Source organism: Pseudophryne corroboree, chromosome 6 (genome assembly GCF_028390025.1).
Source record: "Pseudophryne corroboree isolate aPseCor3 chromosome 6, aPseCor3.hap2, whole genome shotgun sequence".
Classification (NCBI taxonomy): Eukaryota; Metazoa; Chordata; class Amphibia; order Anura; family Myobatrachidae; genus Pseudophryne; species Pseudophryne corroboree.
In genome coordinates this window covers 23,306,813-23,330,048 of record NC_086449.1, presented here as the reverse complement: position 1 = coordinate 23,330,048, position 23,236 = coordinate 23,306,813, and the positions used below count along the sequence as shown (strand labels likewise).

At 47.7% G+C, this 23,236-nt stretch overlaps 1 protein-coding gene across 1 annotated transcript in view; it reads right to left on the bottom strand.

Moving 5' to 3' along the window:
* Positions 1-2,291: 2,291 nt before the first annotated feature.
* LOC134935911 (vitelline membrane outer layer protein 1-like) overlaps positions 2,292-23,236 on the bottom strand; it is a 45,835-nt gene continuing 24,890 nt past the window's right edge. The window contains exons 2-3 of the mRNA XM_063930763.1: positions 3,298-3,422; positions 2,292-2,882 (exon numbers count right to left, since the gene is read on the bottom strand). Of these exons, the coding sequence (XP_063786833.1) occupies positions 2,588-2,882; positions 3,298-3,422 (420 nt within the window). The 3' untranslated portion in view covers positions 2,292-2,587. The remainder of the gene's footprint in view (positions 2,883-3,297; positions 3,423-23,236) is intronic.

Genomic DNA, 23,236 nt, shown 5'->3' with positions numbered 1-23,236 from the left:
GACAGTACGGATGATGTAACGGTTAGCATTACCGCCTCACAGCACTGAGGTCATAGGTTCCATCCCACCATGGCACTAACTGTATGGAGTTTGTATGTTCTCCCCATACTTGCGTGGGTTTCCTCCAGGTACTCTGGTTTCCTCTCACAATCCAAAAATATACTGATAGCTTACTTGGCTCATGACAAAAAAATGAACCCTATTGTGTAAGTGTGTGCATGTGTCTAGGGCAGACTAGATGGGCCAAGCGGTTCTTATCTGCCATCAAATTCTATGGGCGGGATGTACTAAACCAAAAATGTGGTAAACCTCCGTTTACCGCATCTTCCGAATGTACTGACCCCTGGCCGCCAAGACAGCGCAGCGGAGGGGATCGCCAGCTTTTGCCGGTGATACCCCATAGAAGCCTATGGGCTTCTCTCCGCAGAGCTGGCGTGAGGGATCCGATCGCATTCCTCCCAGCATGCCCTGCAGCCACCAAAGAAACTCTGCGCATGTGCAGACTAACTCCCGAGCCCGAAACCCGGAAGTCAGGGAGCCGCTGGGGATGGCGAAGGACAGCTCTTATCGGAAGAGCCGTCTTTCGCCATGCTAATCTCATATGTACTTACATATGCGATCAGCATTGCGGAGGACGGCTCTTCCGACAAGAGCTGTCATCTGCGATGCGCAGCGGCTGCCTGACTTTCGGGATTCGGCCCCGGGAGTCAGCCTGCGCATGCACAGGGTGACAGAGGTGGGGGCGGGACATGCTAGGAGCGATCAGATCTCTCACACAGCGCTGCGGAGAGAAGTCCATAGGCTTCTATGGGGTATCACCAGCAAAAGGTGGCGAACTCCGCCGCGGCGCTGACCTGTCGGCCGGGGGTTTGTATATTAGGGAAATGCGGTAAACAGGGGGTTTACCGCATTTTCAGCTTAGTACATCCCACCTTCTGTGTTTCATTTAACAAAGTAACATTTGATTTGGGGGTTACCAGTGGATATTATTTCACTGTACCCCCCCCCCCTCAAAAAGAAAAAAAGAGGATGATTACCATATATTGCATTACTACTCACAGCACTGAGGGCATGGGTTGGATTCCCACCATGGCCCTAATTGGGTGGAGTTTGCATGTTCTCCCCATTCGTGCATGTCTGCTACGGTTTCCTCCCACAATCCAAATATATAATTGGCTCTCAACAAAAGTAAACCCTAGTGTGTAAGTGCACTTCACTTGATCCCATCTTGCTACCCTCCAATCTGTCCTGAACTCCGCAGCTAGGCTTATATTCCTCTCCCACCGCTCCACATCTGCCACTCCCCTTCCCCAATACCTGCACTGGCTCCCATTCCCCTACAGAATCCTCTTCACACTCCTCACCCTCACATACAAGGCCATCTCTAATTCCACTGCTCCCTACATCTCCAACCTCCTCTCCCCTCATACTACCTCCCGCCCCCTACGGTCGACCAATGACCGTCGCCTCTCCACCGCCCTAGCCACTACTTCCCATGCTCGAGTTCAAGACTATGCCCGTGCTGCAGCCCTTCAGTGGAACGCGCTCCCCCAGTCCATTAGACTCTCCCCGACCTTGCAAAGCTTCAAACGGGCACTAAAAACCCACCTATTTATCAAAGCATACCCTTCCGATGCATAACCTAGTCCTGAGGCCGCTCCTCCATCCCTCTGCCTCATGCCTTGACCATCTCTGCTTTCCTTACATTCTGCCATCAGGCTACCTCCCGCTTGCTTGCACCTCATGTCATCTGTCTGTCGACCCTTCCCACTAGATTGTTAGCTCTCCAGAGCAGGGCCCTCTTTCCTTTTGTTGCCTAAGCCCACTTCTCAACACATTTCACTCGCAGCTCTCCCCTACTCAGCGACCATCTTTACCGCTTTTTCTCCTGCTGGTAAAGGCTCATCTCCATCTATGGCCGCCAGCCCCAAGTAGTACGCTGATCACTCCCTCACTACTTACATCTTAGCTGTATTATGTATGAGAATGTGTGGTGCTCTTTGTTACCTGTATTCTATTTTTGTTATTTATTTACTGTAATGTTAAGTTTTGTCTCCCTGTACTGTCCTTTATACGGCGCTGCAAAACACTTGTGGCGCCTTATAAATAAAATATAATAATAATAAGTGTCTGTGTGTACATGGGCAGAGTAAATGGGCCAAGCAGTTCTCATCTGCCGCCACATTCTGGTTCTGTGCTTCTATGAGTAAAATGATGTGACAGTAGTGAGACATCTAGTGGTGAAATAGCATAGTACACCTAAATATACGGTAAAACATGAAGTTAATGAGTGACAAGAACCTGGAGATAAAGTTTATTTCAGAAGATTCCTAGAACCGGTGGACTGTGCTGATATATGCATAAGCTTTGTAGCTTAAGGTCGTAGATGGCCGACTGCCGGTAGACGCTGCTGCGATTCTGCATCCACCGCTGAATCCAGCCCATACTGTATAATTTGTGCTACTGTATAATTTCATGGCAATTTATTGAACATCCTACAGTAATTTGACCTTTGATCAATGCGACAATCACATTCAGATACAGTTAAAGCAATATATCATCCCAGGTTTTATCTCAGCGATGACCCCTAATTCTTACAGCACACAAACTGGACGTCATTCAGGGCCGTGTCATCTCCGCTCCCTTGTGGTGGTTCCACCTTGGTCTTCATGCCACAAATCCCATGCTTGCAGATGCCACTCCAACGCCCAAACTGTCCCCAATTGTGCCCGTTTCCAAACAGTACGTGGTAGTCGGAGCACTGGAACATGAAGTTGTTGGCTGCGGTATCATCCACCCCTTTCCTTGGTGGCTCCACCTGCATGCTGAAGCTGAGGAGATATCCTTCAGGACACCACAAGGTGGGACCCCATTCACCCCAGCTGTGGAGAAAAGGAGCTGGTTAGAGCTAAACTCACGCTAATGTTATGTGTGGGGTTGTAGGTTGAGGAAGGTTTTTTTAAAGGTTTTGCTAGATATGATCTTTTTTTGTTTTACTTTTTTATTTTCTTGGACCCCAGATATCTTAGTCCCCTTAGACCAGTGCATCTACTTTTCAATATTTGTACACTGTTACTCAAACCATATAAGAGCGCTTGTATATATTTTATACTTAGTAGGTAACAATGTATAATTTGAGTACACAGCTGGACCTCTAGAGGAGAGGGTGGGGCCTTCAGGAAGTGGGACCCACCAGGAATTTTCCCTGTGCTCCAGCTGGTCAGTCTGACCCTACACATCACTCTCTCCAGCCACAGACACTCGGGATATTCAGATCACCAGTGATACATTACTTACGGTCCTTCTGCGGATTGAATAGTGAATTCAGTGCTGCTGTCCTTTTCAGTGTCGGTGCGGTTTAGGCAGTGCAGACGTACTCCGTTCACGGCTGTATCATCTTCCACTTTCTGTTTTATTTCTACCTAACAAGAGACAAAAACGTCCACACTGGAAAGTGAATGATACCCTACAGTATGTAACATTCTCCTGTTATACAGAGTAATATTATGGGGGGTATTCAGAGCGGTTAGCAAACCAAAAAAAGTTAGCAATTGGGCAAAACCATGTGCTGTGCAGGTGGGGCAGATGTAACATGTGCAGAGAGAGTTAGATTTGGGTGGGGTGTGTCAAAAACTGAAATATAAATTGCAGTGTAGAAATAAAGCAGCCAGTATTTACCCCGCACAGAAACAATATAACCCACCCAAAAGTAACTCTCTCTGCACATGTTATATCTGCCCCACCTGCAGTGCACATGATTTTGCCCATTATTGTGCTTTTTTGGTTTTCTAACAAACCTGAATAACCCCCATATCCACAATGGTAAGAAAAGGACATGGCAGAATACTGCCAGTAGGGGGCACTCAAATGCCATATGCAGATTTTATTATATTTAACTTTATTGACAAAATGCAAAAATTCATATAATGTACTATAACCTGGCAAAGCGTTACAATATAAATGAATAATATTATTGGAAGTTGATACATAATAAAACAATAATCGCAGGGAAATAACTCCCTGCAAAGAATAGGAGCACTGCTTAACCAATTACTGGAGACAACTCAATACTATTATTACCATTAAAAAACAATTCATATGTTTTATTCAATGAATAATCTCATAAAAAAATGTAATGCCGCAGCATACCATAAAATACATTAATCAACACATTTAGACATCATTTTAGGTTTAATTTCATTCATTTACATTAACGAGGCCTTTTACCACACATCACATATGGCTTTTACTCCAACACATGTATTGGACAATTAAAGATGTCCAACGTGTGCCATGAATATTCAGAAATGTCCATTGTTGATTTTATAAATAGGGATTCATGATTTGAGGCTATTTGACTTAATCTAATATATATGACCAGTACTTGATAATGTCCGATAGCGTTATTAAATTAAATGATGGACAAAGCGAGGCTTTTTAAAGAGCTTTTTATACTCCCGAGTCCCACTTTCCATTATTTTCTGTTTTGGATGTGTGCACACACCGATAAAATATACTTGTAGTTACCATATGGAATTTGCTATTGTGCCACCTCCACATTATATGTTGCTTGTATCGATCCAGCGATCAGGCTCTCTCTGCTGGTGCTTTACCCAGAACGCAGATTATCTGGAGTTCCCTCTGGTATGACCTCATTAGGATCGCTTTTACGCGGTCAGACTCCCACTGCTGATGGTTTTCCCATACTGCAGATACACTGGAGAACTTATTACCACATCACAAGCTGGTACACTAACGGTGAAGTGGATTGAAATTACCGTCCCATGGGAATATGGGAAAATTGGTCCAGTTGAGAATTTTGAACACAAAATTATTTTCCAGTACTGTTTATAGATCACGCCCTGATTACACTCTAAAGACGCCATTGTCTTATTCCCAATTCTAATAGGCTAATACCGTATGCCTTAATAATCTTACATATTATTTCCCCTGCTCCCCTCGTTTTTTCTTTTCGATTGTCTACCCGTTATGCATATTTATATGATTTAACTACGCAATTTGCATAGTTTAGTGGACAAGAGGGAGTATAATTCCAAAAAAGTGGGAAATCGTTTTTCGGTTTCTTGTTTTTGTTTTTTTCCCCTCTCTCTCTCTCTCTCTCTATATATATATGGTTCTAATTAAAAGTTACGTTTTAAAGTTTATAATTTTTTCTCTTTCAACGAGTGCGCCCACAAAGGGTTCTTTCTTTTTTGTTTCTAACTTATTGACTATTCAGTGGGGGTCTACCGTAACCCGAGTGCACCACCAACTAATTATAACCGGCAATCCCAGCATTTAGAACATCATAAGTTGGTTTCATTAAAATTCATTGATAATTCTGATTATAATTAATTGTTGTTTTTTTTTTGTACGGACACACAACTATATTACTACTGTTTTTCACATACAGCCTGTAACCTGATTGGCTGGAACTATATCTCTCTCCTCTTAAGAGCTCCATTGGTTTATTCCTAAAACATCATTAAAGCCTCATACCCCGTGACTATCGTTAACCCATCGTAACTAATTGTTTATATAACACCCATAACAATTAACCCCTTTTATCACAGATATTAAAGATAAGACTTAAGGGTCTATTTACTAAGCTTTGGATTGAGATACAGTAATGTGGACAGAGATAAAGTACCAGCCAATCGGCTCCTAACTCTTATTTTACAAACCCAACCTGTAACATGACAGTTAGGACCTGATAGGCTGGTCCTTTATCACCTTTCACTTTATCTCCGTCCAAGGCTTAGTAAATAGATCATTAATCCTATACGTTATTTATTTATTTATTACCAGTTATTTATACAGCGCCCCAGTGGAGCTTACAATCTATATTCCTTACCACATGTACGGGTGTGGTTCATCAAATCGACAGTGTCTAGGTCGACAATGTTTAGGTCGACCACTATAGGTCGACAGTCACTAGGTCGACATGGATGGAAGGTCGACAGGGTTTCTAGGTCGACATGTGCTAGGTCGACAGGTCTAAAGGTCGACATGAGGATTTTTTTTTTCTGGTGTCGTTTTCTTCGTAGAGTGACCGGGATCCCAAATTAGTGCACCGCGTCCCCTCGCATGGCTCGCTTCGCTCGCCATGCTTCGGGCATGGTGCCTTCGCTTCGCTCGGCACACTTTACCGTTCCAATCGTAGTCCATGTGGATCGTTAAGTATGAAAAAATTCAAAAAAAGAAAAAAAATGTGAAAAACTCATGTCGACCTTTAGACCTGTCGACCTAGCACATGTCGACCTAGAAACCCTGTCGACCTTCCATCCATGTCGACCTAGTGACTGTCGACCTATAGTGGTCGACCTAAACATTGTCGACCTAGACACTGTCGATCTTCAGACCGGATCCCCACATGTACACACACACACACACACACACACACACACACACACACACACACACACACACACACACACACACACACACACACACACACACAGTCACACTAGGGTTAATTTGTGTTGGGATCCAATTGACCTACCAGTTTATTTTTTGCTATAAATAACAACACTGACACACAAAACGGCTTGCCTTAAAGGTCACAGCTATTTATCCCAGTTGTGATTGACCTATGAGGTACAGGTGGCCAGGAGACGCTGCAATCTCAGTACAAGCCCTAATGGATGACTAACACATCCCCACCTGTAATGACGCACTGGCGTCGGGAGAGCTCACCACACATCCTGGGCCAAGCACTCCCGAACGAAGAGCCCCCAGGTTCCCCACACAGAGCAGGACAAACTCCCCAAGTAATCAGACGGTAGTTGCCCAGGATGACATCTTGCACCACAGAAGGCCACCAAGACTTCAGGGTTCTCCCGCCAAGCTGCGCCTCCCCTGGATGGAAAAGAAGCAACAAACACGCTGTGACAAACTAGGTTCTGGGCGGGAGGGAGGGCGGGACTCCTAATGCAGAAATGAGGCTGTCCTCAGAAACAGCCTCCCCTAAATAACATTAGCCAGACCACCCCACTTTCAGCCCTAATAGGCTGATACACTTTTGACTGACAAACACCAGACCACAAAATTCTGCCCGGCAACAAGGCTGTCACACTCAACCAATCAGGAAAAAACCCAGGATTCTTATACATCCTCATTCCTATGCAGAATTAATTTGCTTTCATCACTCATAAATCAGCTGCTTTTTTTATTACTAGGCATACGCCGGTTGATTGACCAAAAGCGGATGTTTGGGGGGTGGTAACTGGCCGTGTTCTGGGAGTGTCAGGAAAAGCGCAGGCGTGTCCAAGAGTTTTCAGGGAGGATGTGTGACGTCAGCTCCGGCCCCGATCAGCCTGTTTGTATCGCACTGGTGGAGTAAGTCCTGGGCTGCACACACAATGCAGAGACTGGAAAAAATCATTCGATGATGAGTGAGTTGTGAACGGATTTGCAGCTGGCGTAATCAAAGCTTTTCGCACGGCGTACGCAGACTGGCACGGGGTATTCACTCTGTCTGGGCGGCGACTATCCGATTGCAGAAACTCTTCAAATTCACAGAGGAACGATTAGGACTGAATTAGTCCCTTTATAAGCACCTAAGTGCCGCACATGAGGTTGCATGTCTTTAGTTAATAATCCCGCCACTAGCATGTATACAGTATATTGTGGTGAGAGGGCTTGTGTCTCACCACAACTGCCCACATTCTGGTGTAATCAGCTCCCTCCAAGGGAGAAGAAAACAAGGTCTGCACATTCTGCACCTGTAGTGGAAGTTTATAATTCCAGGTTTTCTAAATTGCACAGCTGTAGCTGGAGAAACAGAGGTCCGGGTTTTCCAGCTCACCCAGAGACAGCAGAAAGTCAGGTGCAGGAGAGGGGTTTAAAAATCCCATTTCCACATAATGCATAGGTTTAGGCGCCACCTGGAAGGGTTAGGGTTAATCTCAATAGATTTATCCATAGAACTGTGTGATATATAACATTAAACACTCTCACTGACAAAGGAACCCTTGTCTCATTGCACATGTACCAACTTCCAGTAATATTATTCATTTATGTTGTAACGCTTTGCCAGGTTATAGTACATTATATGAATTTTAGCATTTTGTCAATAATGTTAAATATAATAAAATCTGCATATGGCATTTGAGTGCCCCCTACTGGCAGTATTCTGTCATGTCCTTTTCTTACCATTGTGGATATTGGGGGTTATTCATGTTCGTTAGCAAACCAAAAAAGCACAATAATGGGCAAAACCATGTGCACTGCAGGTGGGGCAGATGTAACATGTGCAGAGAGAGTTAGATTTGGGTGGGTTATATTGTTTCTGTGCAGAGTAAATACTGGCTGCTTTAGTGGACAAGAGGGAGTATATTAAAAAAAATTGGGAAATTGTTTTTTGGTTTCTTGTTTTTCCTCTCTCTCTCTCTCTCTCTCTCTCTCTCTCTCTCTCTCTCTCTATATATATATATATATGGTTCTAATTAAAAGTAAAGTTTTAAAGTTTACATTTTTTTCTTTTTTAATGAGTGCGCCCACAAAGGGTTCTTTCTTTTTTGTATTTGAAAAAATGACAGGAGCTGATTGGCTGGTACGTTGTCTCTCTTAAAACTTTGATAAATCTGCCCCATAGAATCTGATCATCTACGAGACCTTCCTGAACGTTTTAGGGCCAATATCTCTGAGATATATATATTGGACACAAGCCACGCAGAGACTTACAACACACAAGTTACATTTTAAAATCATTTCTAAATGGAAGTGGAAGCAGATGTAGCAATTGCAACACTGGAGTAATAATCTATGTTTACATTTTTTGGTTCATCGCTGCAACATTCTGTATATAATTATAATCAAACTCACTGGTTTTCTTGTAAACCCAAAAAGACGTTTAGAAAACATCCGTTGTCCACTATCTATCTGCCTATGTGTAGCTATTAATGATGCTGCAGGTCAAATGCGTCCAATGGTCAAAGGTTTCAGCTACCAGTATGTGCAAGTGGCAAGCTGCCAGTCACTAGTCAAGGTGCCAAGAGCTAGCTACTGACCATGAACAGAACAACCAAATGTCAAGAGACAACACATGACCACAGAAGGCATAAGTAGTGTCATCACCAGAGATGGAGGTGGGGTGGGGAGTGCTGCATCTTATAGACACAAGACATTTGAGGAGACAATATTGAAATGGTGGTGGTGGTGGTGGGGACTTTGGATTAAAAGGATCTAGAAGAGCTTGGTCTAATTTTCAAATACATGAAAGATTTGTGAAGGCTGCACGTACAGCTACCAGAGAATTGTTGATCTACACTGGAATGTGGCCATCAGAACAGGTTTGGCTCTGTATGTCACTCTCTTTATTGTGCTGAAGTCATGATAATTTTCTCTGCATCGTAAATTTGTCACTATAATGTTTGCTGTGCTATATTTGGTTAACCAGAATGCTCTCTGTATTGTAGTGTCACCAAAATGCTTCTTATTATTGGACAGTAGTCACTATACTGATATCTGTAATGTATTCTCATCAGAGGAATGCTCTCTGTATTGTATGATAGTCATTAGACAGATCTATGTTCTACAGTGGTCACTAGACAAATCTCTGTTTTGTATAATGGTCACTAATCAAATCTCTGTATTGTATACTGGTCACCATACTCATCTCTGTATTGTATAGTGGTCCCTAGAATGCTCTCTGTATTGAATAGTGGACATTGTCGGACTGGGGAATAAAGGGCACACCGGGGAAATGCAGTGGTAGGCGCCCATGCTTAGGGGTGTGGCCAGTTTCAGATGAGGTGAGGCCAGCCAGCACAGAGGTTTGGCTACCCATTAGAGTGTGCATGGGCTGGCCTCCTTGATAAATACATATAGTAAATACTGCTAGTGCATACATGATAATGGGGGTAATTCCAAGTTGATTGCAGCAGGATTTTTGATAGCAATTGGGCAAAACCATGTGCACTGCAGGGGAGGCAGATATAACATTTGCAGAGAGAGTTAGATTTGGGTGGGTTATTTTATTTCTGTGCAGGGTAAATACTGGCTGCTTTATTTTTACACTGCAAATTAGATTGCAGATTGAACACACCACACCCAAATCTAACTCTCTCTGCACATGTTATATCTGCCTCCCCTGCAGTGCACATGGTTTTGCCCAATTGCTATCAAAAATCCTGCTGCGATCAACTTGGAATTACCCCCAATGTACCAGATTAATAAGAGTAATGTACTGTAGAAAAGACACCACAGTCCTGTGCAGTATAAGGTAACATATGTATAATGTATATTTCTAGTGCACAATCTGGAACATGTTCCCTACAGGAGGTGGGCCCCCAGGCAGTGGGGCCCACCAAGGGTTTCTCCTGTACCCCTGTGGACCAGTCCAACCCTGATAGTGGATAGTTGTCTCCAGAATGTTCCCTGCATTACATTTTGGTAACTGCATTGTGTAGATGTCAGTAGACTATTCTCTGTAATGTATTGGTCACTGCAATGCTATCTGTATTGTATACTTGTCAATATATAGATGTCTGTATTTTATAGCAATCAGTGGAATACTCTGTATCATATGGTGTTCAGTAAACTGAGCTCTATATTGCACATTGGTCTCCACAATGCCCTATGTGTTGTATAGTGGTCTCCAGAATGCTCTCTCTGCTGTATAATGGTCACTGACATGATTTCTTTATTGTAGTACAGGTGGGAGTATGGTAGGTGTGAGGGTGTACCAATGTGAGTAGTACAGGTGGGAGTAGGAAAGGTGTGAGGGTGTACCAGTGTGAGTAGTACAGGTGGGAGTAGGAGAGGTGTGAGACAGGGACGTGCAGTCAGGGGAGGCAGGGGAGGCAGTGCCTCCCCTGTCATTAATGAGTAAAATAATACAAAGAAGATACTTATGACACATAAGTATCTTCTTTATTATTTTACCTATCATTAATGTGTGAAAATCAGTTTGGGAGGCACCGATCGTGGTGCCTCCCGTAGTGATTGGGAAAGGTATGGGGAGCGGGGGGCGGGCGCGGGCGGGGCCTAGCAATGGGCAGGAAAAGCCCATTGAAATAACATGGGAAAGCGGCACCATTAGCGGTGCCGCTTTCCTACAGGGACGTGCTTTCAACCTATGAAAGCACGTCCCTGTGAGTGAAGCCACAGTGATTGGCCAGCGGATCCGTCACTGGATCCGCTATCAATCACTGTGTGGGCATCGGTACCAGCGGAGGTGCGGGCGGCGGAGGTGCGGGATGCGGCGGGCCAGGTGGCGGAGGTGCTGGCGGCGGAGAGGCGGGCGGCGGGTAGCGGCGGCGGGACGCAGCATTCAGGCCCCTTGTGCAGAGTTTGGCAGCGGAAGCGGTACCCATTTCAAAAATGGCGCCTCAGCGTCATTTTTGAAATTCAAGATGGCCGCCGCGAGCCAATCATGGCTTGCCGCGTCATCGCCCCGCCCCCTCCCGCTGACTTATATAAGTCAGCGCGAGGCAGCGGCTGTCAGTCCGACGGCGGAGGAGGAGCGGAGAAGAGCTCCTGAAGACTGAAAACGCCGTGGAAGTCCTGGATGGGCGGCGGCCATGCAAAAGAGCTTAATTGCCGCCGCCTCCCAGGTGAAGACGTCGTGGAAGTCCTGGATGGGCGGCGGCTATGCAAAAGAGCTTTGCAGCCGCCGCCCACCAGGTGAAGACGCCGGAGCAAGACCCCAGAAGCCCTGGGGAGGTGGCGCCCCCCCAGGTGAAGACGCCGGAAGCCCTGGGAAGGCGGCGGCCATGCAAAAGAGCTTAAAGGCCGCCGCCCCCAGGTGAAGACCCCGTTTAATAAAGGATTTTTTAAAGAATGTGTCGTGGTTTTTTTTCAATATTTTCTTTACAGGTGGACTACAGGTGCCAGCGGGCCCTTTATGTCCGGTCATGCTGGCACTTGTGGTTCTCCAAGTGCCAGCATGCTGGGGCAGGCTTCCTGGGACCTGTAGGCCACCTGTAAAGAACAATATTACTATTCTTTGCAGGTGGACTACAGGTGCCAGCGGGCCCTTTATGTCCGGGCATGCTGGCACTTGTGGTTCTCCAAGTGCCAGCATGCTGGGGCAGGCTTGCTGGGATCTGTAGGCCACCTGTAAAGAACAGAACATACAATGAACCCCGCACCCACCGCCACCAGGGGTGCGGGGTATAGCACTGGGCTATCAGCCCAGTGCTGGTTGTTGCTCGGGAGGGGGGACCCCATTTAGATTTTTGGGGGGCCCCACTTTCCGAGGAATTCCAGCCCTGGGCTGACTGGTTTGGGGGATGTTTAATGGCATGGCAGGGGGACCCCACACTGAGTGTCTCCCCTGCTATGGCATTATCCCCCCTGGCTGGTTCTGCCTGGTGCTGGTTTTAGTGGTGTGGGGGGGACTGCACTTTTTTTTTCTGGGGGGGGGGGTGTGTTTGGCTGCAGTGCCTCCCCAGGCCCTGACCTCACCGCACGTCACTGGTGTGAGGGTGTACCAGTGTGAGTAGTACAGGTGGGAGTAGGGTAGGTGTGAGTGTGTACCAGTGTGAGTAGTACAGGTGAGAGTAGGATAGGTGTGAGGGTGTACCAGTCTGAGTAGTACAGGTGGGAGTAGGGTAGGTGTGAGGGTGTATTAGTGTGAGTAGTACAGGTGGGAGTAGGGGAGGTGTGAGGGTGTACCAGTGGGAGTAGTACAGGTGGGAGTAGGGTAGGTGTGAGTGTGTACCAGTGTGAGTAGTACAGGTGGGAGTAGGGTAGGTGTGAGGGTGTATTAGTGTGAGTAGTACAGGTGGGAGTAGGGGAGGTGTGAGGGTGTACCAGTGTGAGTAGTACAGGTGGGAGTAGGGTAGGTGTGAGGGGGTACCAGTGTGAGTAGTACAGGTGGGAGTAGGGTAGGTGTGAGTGTGTACCAGTGTGAGTAGTACAGGTGAGAGTAGGATAGGTGTGAGGGTGTACCAGTGTGAGTAGTACAGGTGGGAGTAGGGGAGGTGTGAGGGTGTACCAGTGTGAGTAGTACAGGTGGGAGTAGGGTAGGTGTGAGGGGGTACCAGTGTGAGTAGTACAGGTAGGAGTAGGGTAGGTGTGAGTGTGTACCAGTGTGAGTAGTACAGGTGAGAGTAGGATAGGTGTGAGGGTGTACCAGTGTGAGTAGTACAGGTGGGAGTAGGGGAGGTGTGAGGGTGTACCAGTGTGAGTAGTACAGGTGGGAGTAGGGTAGGTGTGAGGGTGTACCAGTGTGAGTAGTACAGGTAGGAGTAGGGTAGGTGTGAGTGTGTACCAGTGTGAGTAGTACAGGTGAGAGTAGGATAGGTGTGAGGGTGTACCAGTGTGAGTAGAACAGGTGGGAGTAGGGGAGGTGTGAGGGTGTACCAGTGTGAGTAGTACAGGTGGGAGTAGGGTAGGTGTGAGGGTGTATTAGTGTGAGTAGTACAGGTGGGAGTAGGGGAGGTGTGAGGGTGTACTAGTGTGAGTAGTACAGGTGGGAGTAGGGTAGGTGTGAGGGGGTACCAGTGTGAGTAGTACAGGTGGGAGTAGGGTAGGTGTGAGTGTGTACCAGTGTGAGTAGTACAGGTGAGAGTAGGATAGGTGTGAGGGTGTACCAGTGTGAGTAGTACAGGTGGGAGTAGGGGAGGTGTGAGGGTGTACCAGTGTGAGTAGTACAGGTGGTAGTAGGGGAGGTGTGAGGGTGTACCAGTGTGAGTAGTACAGGTGGGAGTAGGGTAGGTGTGATGGTGTACCAGTGTGAGTAGTACAGGCGGGAGTAGGGTAGGTGTGAGGGTGTATTAGTGTGAGTAGTACAGGTGGGAGTAGGGGAGGTGTGAGGGTGTAAAAAGTGTGAGTAGTACAGGTGGGAGCAGGGTAGGTGTGAGGGTGTACCAGTGTTAATAGTATATGTGGGAGTAGGGTAGGTATGAGGGTATACCAGTTTGAGTAGTACAGGTGGGAGTAGAGTAGGTGTGAGGGTGTACCAGTGTGAGTAGTACAGGTGGGAGTAGGGTAGGTGTGAGGGTGTACCAGTGTGAGTATTACAGGTGGGAGTAGGGGAGGTTAGTTGGTGTACCAGTGTGAGTAATACAGGTTGGAGTAGGGCAGGTGTGAGGGTGTACCAGTGTGAGTAGTACAGGTTGGAGTAGCGGAGGTTTGAGGGTGTACCAGTGTGAGTAGTACAGGTGGGAATAGGGTAGGAGTGAGGGTGTACCACTGTGAGTAGTACATGTGGGAGTAGGGTAGGTGTGAGGGTGTACCAGTGTGAGTAGTACAGGTGGGAGTAGGATAAGTGTGAGGGTGTACCAGTGTGAGTAATATAGGTGAGAGTAGGGGAGGTGTGAGGGTGTACCAGTGTGAGTAATATAAGTGAGAATAGGGGAGGTGTGAGGGTGTACCAGTGTCAATAGTATTGGTGAGAGTAGGGGAGGTGTGAGGGTCTACCAGTGTGAGTAGTATAGGTGATAGTAGCAGAGGTGTGAGGGTGTACCAGTGTGAGTAGTACAGGTGGGAGTAGGGGAGGTGTGACGGTGTATTAGTGTGAGTTGTACAGGTGGGAGTAGGATAGGTGTGAGGGTGTACCAGTGTGAGTAGTATGTTTGGGACTAGGGGAGGTGTGAGGGTGTACCAGTGTGAGTAGTATAGGTAATAGTAGCGGAGGTGTGAGGTTGTACCACTGTGAGTAGTATAGGTGGGAGTAGGAGAGGTGTGAGGATATACCAGTGTGAGTAATATAGTTGGGAGTAGCGTAGGTGTGAGGGTGTACCAGTGTAAGTGGTAAAGGTGGTAGTAGGGTAGGTGTGATGGTGTACCAGTGTGAGTAGTACAGGTGGGAATAGGTTAGGTGTGAGGATGTATCAATGTGAGTAGTACAGGTGGGAGTAGGGTAGGTGTGAGAGTGTACCAGTATGAATAGCACAGGTGGAAGTAGGGGAGGTGTATTGGTGTACCATTGTGAGTAGTACAGGTTGGAGTAGGGGAGGTGTGAGGGTGTACCAGTGGGAGTAGGGGAGGTGTAAGGGTGTAACAGTGTGAGTAGTACAGGTGGGAGTAGGGTAGGTATGAGGGTGTACCAGTGTGAGTACTACAGGTGGGAATAAGGTAGGTGTGAGGGTGTTCCAGTGTGAATAGTATAGGTGGGAGTAGGGGAGGTGTGAGGGTGTATTAGTGTGAGTAGTACAGGTGGCAGCAGGGGAGGTATGAGGGTGTACCAGTGTGAGTAGTACAGGTGGGAGTAGGGGAGGTATGAGGATGTACCAGTGTGGGTAGAACAGGTGGGAGTAGGGTAGGTGTGAGGGTGTACCAGTGTGAGTAGTACAGGTTGGAGTAGGGTAGGTGTGAGGGGGCATTAGTGTGAGTAGTACAGGTGAGAGTAGGGGAGGTGTGAGGGTGTACCAGTGTCAGTAGTACAGGTGGGAGTAGGGTAGGTTAATTTGTCTTACCAGTGTGAGTAATACTGGTTGGAGTAGGGCAGGTGTGAGGGTGTACCAGTGTGAGTAGTACAGGTTGGAGTAGCGGAAGTGTGAGGGTGTACCAGTGTGAATGGTACTGGTGGGAATAGGGTAGGAGTGAGGATGTACCACTTTGAGTAGTACATGTGGTTGTAGGGTAGGTGTGAGGGTGTACCACTGTGAGTAGTACAGGTGGGAGTAGGGGAAGTGTGAGTGTGTACCAATGTGAGTAGTACAGGTGGTAGTAGGGTAGGTGTGAGGGTGTACCAGTGTGAGTAGTACAGGTGGGAGTAGGGGAAGTGTGAGAGAGTACCAGTCTGAGAAGTACAGGTGAGAGTAGGGAAGGTATGAGGGTGTTCCACTGTGAGTAGTATAGGTGGGAATAGGAGAGGTGTGAGGATATACCAGTGTGAGTAGTAGAGTTGGGAGTAGCGTAGGTGAGAGGGTGTACCAGTGTAAGTGGTAAAGGTGGGAGTCGGGTACGTGTGTGTACCAGTGTGAGTAGTAAAGGTGAGAGTAGGGGAGGTGTGAGGGTGTATTAGTTTGAGTAGTAAAGGTGGGAACAAGGGAGGTGTGAGGGTGTACCAGTGTGAGTAGTACAGGTGGGAACAAGGGAGGTGTGAGGGTGTACCAGTGTGAATAGTATATGTGGGAGTAGGGTAGGTATGAGGGTATACCAGTGTGAGTAGTACAGGTTGGAGTAGGGGAGGTGTGAGGGTGTACCAGTGTGTGTAGTACAGGTGGTAGTAGGGTAGGTGTGAGGGTGTACCACTGTGAGTAGTACATGTGGGAGTAGGGTAGGTGTGAGGGTGTACCAGTGTGAGCATTACAGGTGGGAGTAGGTGAGGTTAGTTGGTGTACCTGTGTGAGTAATACAGGTTGGAGTAAGGCAGGTGTGAGGGTGTACCAGTGTGAGTAGTACAGGTTGGAGTAGCGGAGGTGTGAGGGTGTACCAGTATGAGTAGTATAGGTGGGAGTAGGAGAGGTGTGAAGATATACCAGTGTGAGTAATATAGTTGGGAGTAGCTTAGGTGTGAGGGCGTACCAGTGTAAGTGGTAAAGGTGGGAATAGGTTAGGTGTGATGGTGTACCAGTGTGAGTAGTACAGGTGGGAATAGGTTAGTGTCACACACCAGAGGCGGCGTTCGCCGCGCTTACCCCTGCGTGCCGGCTGGTCGGTGTTGCGGTCTCTGCCTTCGGTCGGCCACGGGCTCCGGCGTCTGGCTGGCGTGGCTCCCGGCGGTTCTCCGGGGCATGGGCGCCGCCATGACACCCGGCTTCACGTGGATGGGGGGCGGGTGACGTCATCTGACTGCTCCGCCAATCCAGCGGTGGCGGGGAATTCAAAGTCTAACGCCGGACGGAGCCTCAGTGCTTGAGTATCGTCTTACCCAGACATAGATGCCAGCGCTCTCGTTCCCAGCAAGGATCTCTGCAATTGTACTCCAGTGTCTCCGGCATTTCCAGTCTGTCAGTTCGCTGCACCAGTTCCAGTGTACTCAGCGGCCGGTATATCTCTCCGCGGTCCAGTCACCAGTACTCCTAGGAATCAGCGTGGCTGCGGGCCTTAACCACCGTTCTCCAGTTCCACAGAATAACAGCGTCAAAAACCCCTGCACTTCAGTTCCTCACATCATCAGCGTCTCAGTCACCGTTCACAAGTTCTACAGAATAACAGCGTCTAAAGCCCCTGCACTTCAGTTCCTCATATTATCAGCATCTCAGTCACCGTTCTCAAGTTCTACAAAACAACAGCGTCTAAAACCCCTGCACTCTAGTTCTTCACATCATCAGCGTCTCTGTCTCCGCTCAAAAGTTCTATATCCATTTGTGCCTTTATAAGTTATCAGTGACTTTTGAACATCACCCACAGTTTCCTCAGTTACCAGCATCTCTGATCCTGCTCATTAAACCCCTCAGTGGGTCTGGACATTTCCCACATTTATTCCGTTTATCATTTGACTTTAAGTTGTTTTTTCCCTGCAATAAAACTCTTCAGTATTTCATCAAACTCCACTGTCAGCGTCCTATATGAGGAAGTCCTATATTAGGCCTCCCCTTTTCCGGCTCAGTTGTGGTTCCTCTTCCCAACCATCGGAAGAATCCCCGAGTTCACAACACCCTCAGTCTAGGCCAGTGACAGTATACTCAGGCCCCATGGACCCGGGGAATCGGAACCCAGAGGCAAGCGCCATGCAGGACCTGGTTTCCCGAGTACAGAGTCAGGAAGCAGCGCAAAATCAAGTGATGCATTATCTCCAGGAGTTATCTGGCCGGCTGGATCAAATCCAGACTTCGCTGGCTTCAGTGGTCTCAGCTCCAGTTCCAGTATCCGCTCCAGTGGTTGTATCTGGCAATGTTACCTCCTTGTCTGGAACCAGGTCACGCCTTCAGCTTCCCACTCCTCCTCGTTATAACGGGAATCCGAAAAATTGCCGTGGATTCCTCAATCAGTGTGAGGTACACTTCGAACTCCTCTCACATAACTTCCCTACTGATCGGTCTAAAGTGGCATACATTATCTCTTTGCTTGAGGGTTCAGCGTTGGAGTGGGTGTCACCGTTGTGGGAGTGATCAGATCCGTTAGTCTCTAGTTATACCAACTTCATTACGTCGTTCCAAAGGATCTTTGACGAGCCTGGCCGGACGACTGCTGCCTCAGCTGACTTGCTCCGAGTTCGACAAGGCTCTCGTACAGTGGGACAGTATGTAATTCACTTTCAAACTATAGCTTCTGAACTGAGCTGGAATAATGATGCCCTTCGGGCTGCTTTTTGGAACGGGCTTTCGGATCGTTTAAAAGACGAATTGATTACTAGAGATCTCCCAGATTCCTTGGAACAGTTGATCTCACTCTGTGTAAAGGTGGATCTTCGTATGCAGGAACGAGGTGGTGAACGTAGTCGGTCAGATCGGTTGAGACTCCGATCTCTTCCTTCTAAGCAAACAGTTAATTCCAGTCCAGACGAACCCATGCAGATTAATCGGTCTCGGCTGTCCCCAGAGGAGCGTCAGCGTCGGCGTGAGGGTAGACTTTGCCTCTACTGTGGAGCCGCGGATCATTTCCTCAAGTCTTGCAAGTCTCGCCCGGGAAACGGGCAGTCCTAGCTTGTTCTGGAGAAGTTAAGCTAGGGGTTGTTTCTCAATCTTCTCCGGCAGTGGACTGTCTGCTTTCTGTATCTCTGTTTTCTGAGTCTGAAGTCAAAACCGTTAAGGCTCTGTTGGATTCAGGAGCTGCGGGGAATTTTATTTCCCTTTCTTGTGCCCAGAATCTGGGTTTGAAGTTACAGTCGGTCGAACGACCTATTACGATAACTGCTATTAATGGTACCCAAATTCCTAATGCTCTGATTACAACTCATACAATGCCAATCAAGCTGAAGTGGGAGCTTTGCACCAAGAACATCTGGAGTTTCTTGTGATTCAGGAGATGTCTCACGATCTCGTCCTTGGTCTTCCCTGGCTCAAGTTACACAACCCTCACGTCGACTGGAGGTCGACACAGATAATTTCTTGGAGTTCATTCTGTCATTCGAATTGTCTTACTCCTGTCTACCCGCTTCGTGCATCGTCCAAGTCGGATGTAGAGCTTATCCCAGAGGCTTATCGGGAGTTTACAGATGTTTTCTCGGAACAGGCGGCCGATAAGTTACCACCGCATAGACCTTGGGACTGTCCTATTGAGCTCATTCCGGGGAAAATGCCACCTCGAGGTCGTACCTATCCTTTGTCAGTACCTGAGACTCAAGCCATGTCAGAATATATCAAGTCTAATCTGCAGAAGGGATTCATCCGCCCCTCTACTTCCCCAGCGGGAGCAGGCTTCTTCTTTGTGAAGAAGAAAGACGGAGGCCTGAGGCCATGTATCGATTATCGTGGTCTAAATGAAGTCACCATTAAGAACAAGTATCCTCTGCCGCTCGTCACGGAGCTTTTCGATAGAGTTCGCGGGGCTCGAGTCTTCACTAAGCTCGACTTAAGGGGAGCTTATAACTTGATACGTATCCCGCAAGGAGATGAATGGAAGACGGCCTTCAATACTAGGGACGGGCATTATGAGTACCTGGTAATGCCGTTTGGCCTCAGCAACGCCCCCGCTGTTTTTCAGGGATTCATTAATGAAGTCTTTCGGGACATGTTATACCTAAATGTGGTGGTATATTTGGATGATATCCTGATATTTTCGAAGAACCTCACTGAGCACAGAATACAAGTTAAGGAGGTACTCCTTCGGTTACGAGAGAACCATCTTTACGGCAAGATTTCCAAGAGCACCTTTGACGTCTCCTCTATTCCATTTCTGGGCTACATTATTTCAGGCACGGAGTTGCGTATGGATCAGGAGAAACTTTCTGCTATTCGGGACTGGACTCAGCCTTTTTCCTTGAAAGCAGTACAACGGTTTCTAGGGTTCGCAAATTACTACCGGAAATTCATAAGGGGTTTCTCTACTATTGTGGCGCCTATTACTGCCCTAACCAAAAAAGGGGCTGACCCAAGCCATTGGTCCTCTGAAGCTGTAGCAGCGTTCACCCAGTTGAAGGCAGCCTTTATGACCGCTCCGGTGCTTCAGCAACCAGACTTTCTAAAACCATTCTCTCTGGAGGTGGATGCTTCTACGGTAGGCATAGGTGCCGTACTTTTGCAGTATGCTTCAGATGGGAAGTTACATCCATGTGGTTTCCATTCTCGCAAGTTCTCCCCTGCTGAATTAAATTACACCATTGGAGACAAAGAGCTGTTGGCAATAAAATCTGCCTTAGAAGAATGGAGATATCTTTTGGAGGGGGCTAAACACCTAATTACGATTTTCACGGATCACAAGAATTTACTGTATCTTAAGACGGCCGAGTGCTTGAATCCCCGTCAAGCAAGATGGGCGCTTTTCTTTGCTCGATTTTCATTTGTCATTAAGTACCGGGCTGAACTCTTAACACCAAGGCGGATGCTCTATCCCGTTCCTTAATGGCTTCGGATGAGGAGAATTCCGTTGAAAAGGCGTTGATCCTCAGTCCTGTCTCTATTTCTGCGGCTCCCACTGCGTTGGGTCCTCCTCCTGGAAGAATGTCCGTGCCAGCTAAATTTCGACCAAGATTGTTGCAGTGGGCTCACATTTCCAAGTTTTCTGGCCATCCGGGAGTTCAAAAGATGTGTGAATTTCTACGAAGATCTTACTGGTGGGACACTATGAAGAAGGACGTTCAAGAATATGTCAACTCGTGTCCTCAATGTTCTCAGCACAAAATTCTTCGTCTGCCTCCTGAGGGGTTGTTGCACCCATTGTCCATTCCTAAGAGGCCTTGGACTCATATCTCTATGGATTTTGTTACTGAACTGCCTCTCTTTAAGGGTCATAACACCATCTGGGTGATTATCGACCGATTCTCTAAGATGGCACATTTTGTTCCGTTGACCGGATTACCATCAGCTTCTAAGTTGGCTTTGTTATTCATTCGGGAACACTTCCGCCTGCACGGGTTGACTCTGGAAATAGTCTCGGATCGAGGTGTACAGTTTACGGCGAGATTCTGGAGAGCCCTCTGCACGGCCCTACAAATAAAACTCAAGTTTTCATCTGCTTACCATCCACAGACCAATGGGCAAACCGAACGCGTCAATCAAGATCTAAAGACTTTTCTCCGTGTTTACCTCTCACCCTCACAAGATAATTGGATGGAGTTGTTGCCTTGGGCCGAGTTTGCCCACAATCATTTATATCACTCCTCGACTGGTGAATCTCCATTTTTCATTAATTACGGATTTCATCCCCAAGTTCCTTAATTACCCATTTGCCCTCCCGAAGAAGTTCCAGCTGCAGCCTCTACTCTTTGGCATTTTGGTCAAATCTGGAGTCGAGTCCATGCCAATCTCAAGAGAGTTTCCGGTCGCTACAAGTTCTTTGTGGATAGGAAGCGACGGGCAGCTCCTCAATACAAGGTTGGTGACAGGGTATGGCTCTCTACCCGCAATCTTCGTTTAAAGGTGCCCACTATGAAGTTCGCTCCAAGGTTCATTGGTCCTTATCCCGTGTTACAAGTTTTGAATCCGGTTGTCTGCAAATTGGGATTGCCTTCCCATCTCCGGATACCAAATTCAATCCATGTCTCTCTTCTTCGCCCTCTTGTTTTGAACCGGTTTCATTCCAAGTCCCCAAGGCCAATCTCTGCAGAGGCTGAAGAGGGTACGGACTTTGAGATCAAAGCTATTCTTGATTCTCGCTATCTTCACAAGAAGCTACAGTATTTGGTGGAATGGAAAGGTTTTGGCCCCGAGGAAAGGAGCTGGGTCAAAGCTACTGAAGATACGGCTCCCCGACTGGTGCGGATGTTCCATTCCAGACATCCAACAAAACCTGGAAAGTGTCCAGGGGCTACTCCTGGAGGAGGGGGTACTGTCACACACCAGAGGCGGCGTTCGCCGTGCTTACCCCTGCGTGTCTGCTGGTCGGTGTTGCAGTCTCTGCCTTCGGTGGGCCACGGGCTCCGGCGTCTGTCTGGCGCGGCTCCCGGCGGTTCTCTGGGGCATGGGCGCCGCCATGACACCCAGCTTCACGTGGATGGGGGGCGGGTGACGTCATCTGACTGCTCCGCCAATCCAGCGGTGGCGGGGAATTCAAAGTCTGACGCCGGACGGAGCCTCAATGCCTGAGTATCGTCTTACCCAGACGTAGATGCCAGCGCTCTCGTTCCTGGCAAGGATCTCTGCAATTGTACTCCAGTGTCTCCGGCATTTCCAGTCTGTCAGTTCGCTGCACCAGTTCCAGTGTACTCAGTGGCCGGTATATCTCTCCACGGTCCAGTCACCAGTACTCCTAGGAATCAGCGTGGCTGCGGGCCTTAACCACCGTTCTCCAGTTCCACAGAATAACAGCGTAAAAAACCCCTGCACTTCAGTTCCTCACATCATCAGCGTCTAAGTCACCATTCACAAGTTCTACAGAATAACAGCGTCTAAAGCCCCTGCACTTCAGTTCCTCACATCATCAGCGTCTCAGTCACCGTTCTCAAGTTCTACAGAATAACAGCGTCTAAAACCCCTGCACTTCAGTTCCTCACATCATCAGCGTCTCAGTCACCGTTCTCAAGTTCTACAAAACAACAGCGTTTAAAACCCCTGCACTCTAGTTCTTCACATCATCAGCGTCTCTGTCACCGCTCAAAAGTTCTATATCCATTTGTGCCTTTATAAGTTATCAGTGACTTTTGAACATCACCCACAGTTTCCTCAGTTACCAGCATCTCTGATCCTGCTCATTAAACCCCTCAGTGGGTCTGGACATTTCCCACATTTATTCCGTTTATCATTTGACTTTAAGTTGTTTTTTCCCTGCAATAAGACTCTTCAGTATTTCATCAAACTCCACTGTCAGCGTCCAATATGAGGAAGTCCTATATTAGGCCTCCCCTTTTCCGGCTCAGTTGTGGTTCCTCTTCCCAACCATCGGAAGAATCCCCGAGTTCACAACACCCTCAGTCTAGGCCAGTGACAGTTAGGTGTGAGGATGTACCAGTGTGAGTAGTACAGGTGGGAGAGGGGAGGTGTGAGGGTGTATTAGTGTGAGTAGTACAGGTGGCAGCAGGGGAGGTATGAGGGTGTACCAGTGTGAGTAGTACAGGTGGGAGTAGGGGAGGTATAAAGGTGTATCAGTGTGGGTAGAACAGGTGGGAGTAGGAGAGGTGTGAGGGTGTACCAGTGTGAGTAGTACAGGTTGGAGTAGGGTAGGTGTGAGGGGGCATTAGTGTGAGTAGTACAGGTGAGAGTAGGGGAGATGTGAGGGTGTAGCAGTATAGGTAGTACAGGTAATAGTAGGGTAGGTGTAATTGTGTACCAGTGTGAGTAGTACAGGTAGGAGTAGGGAA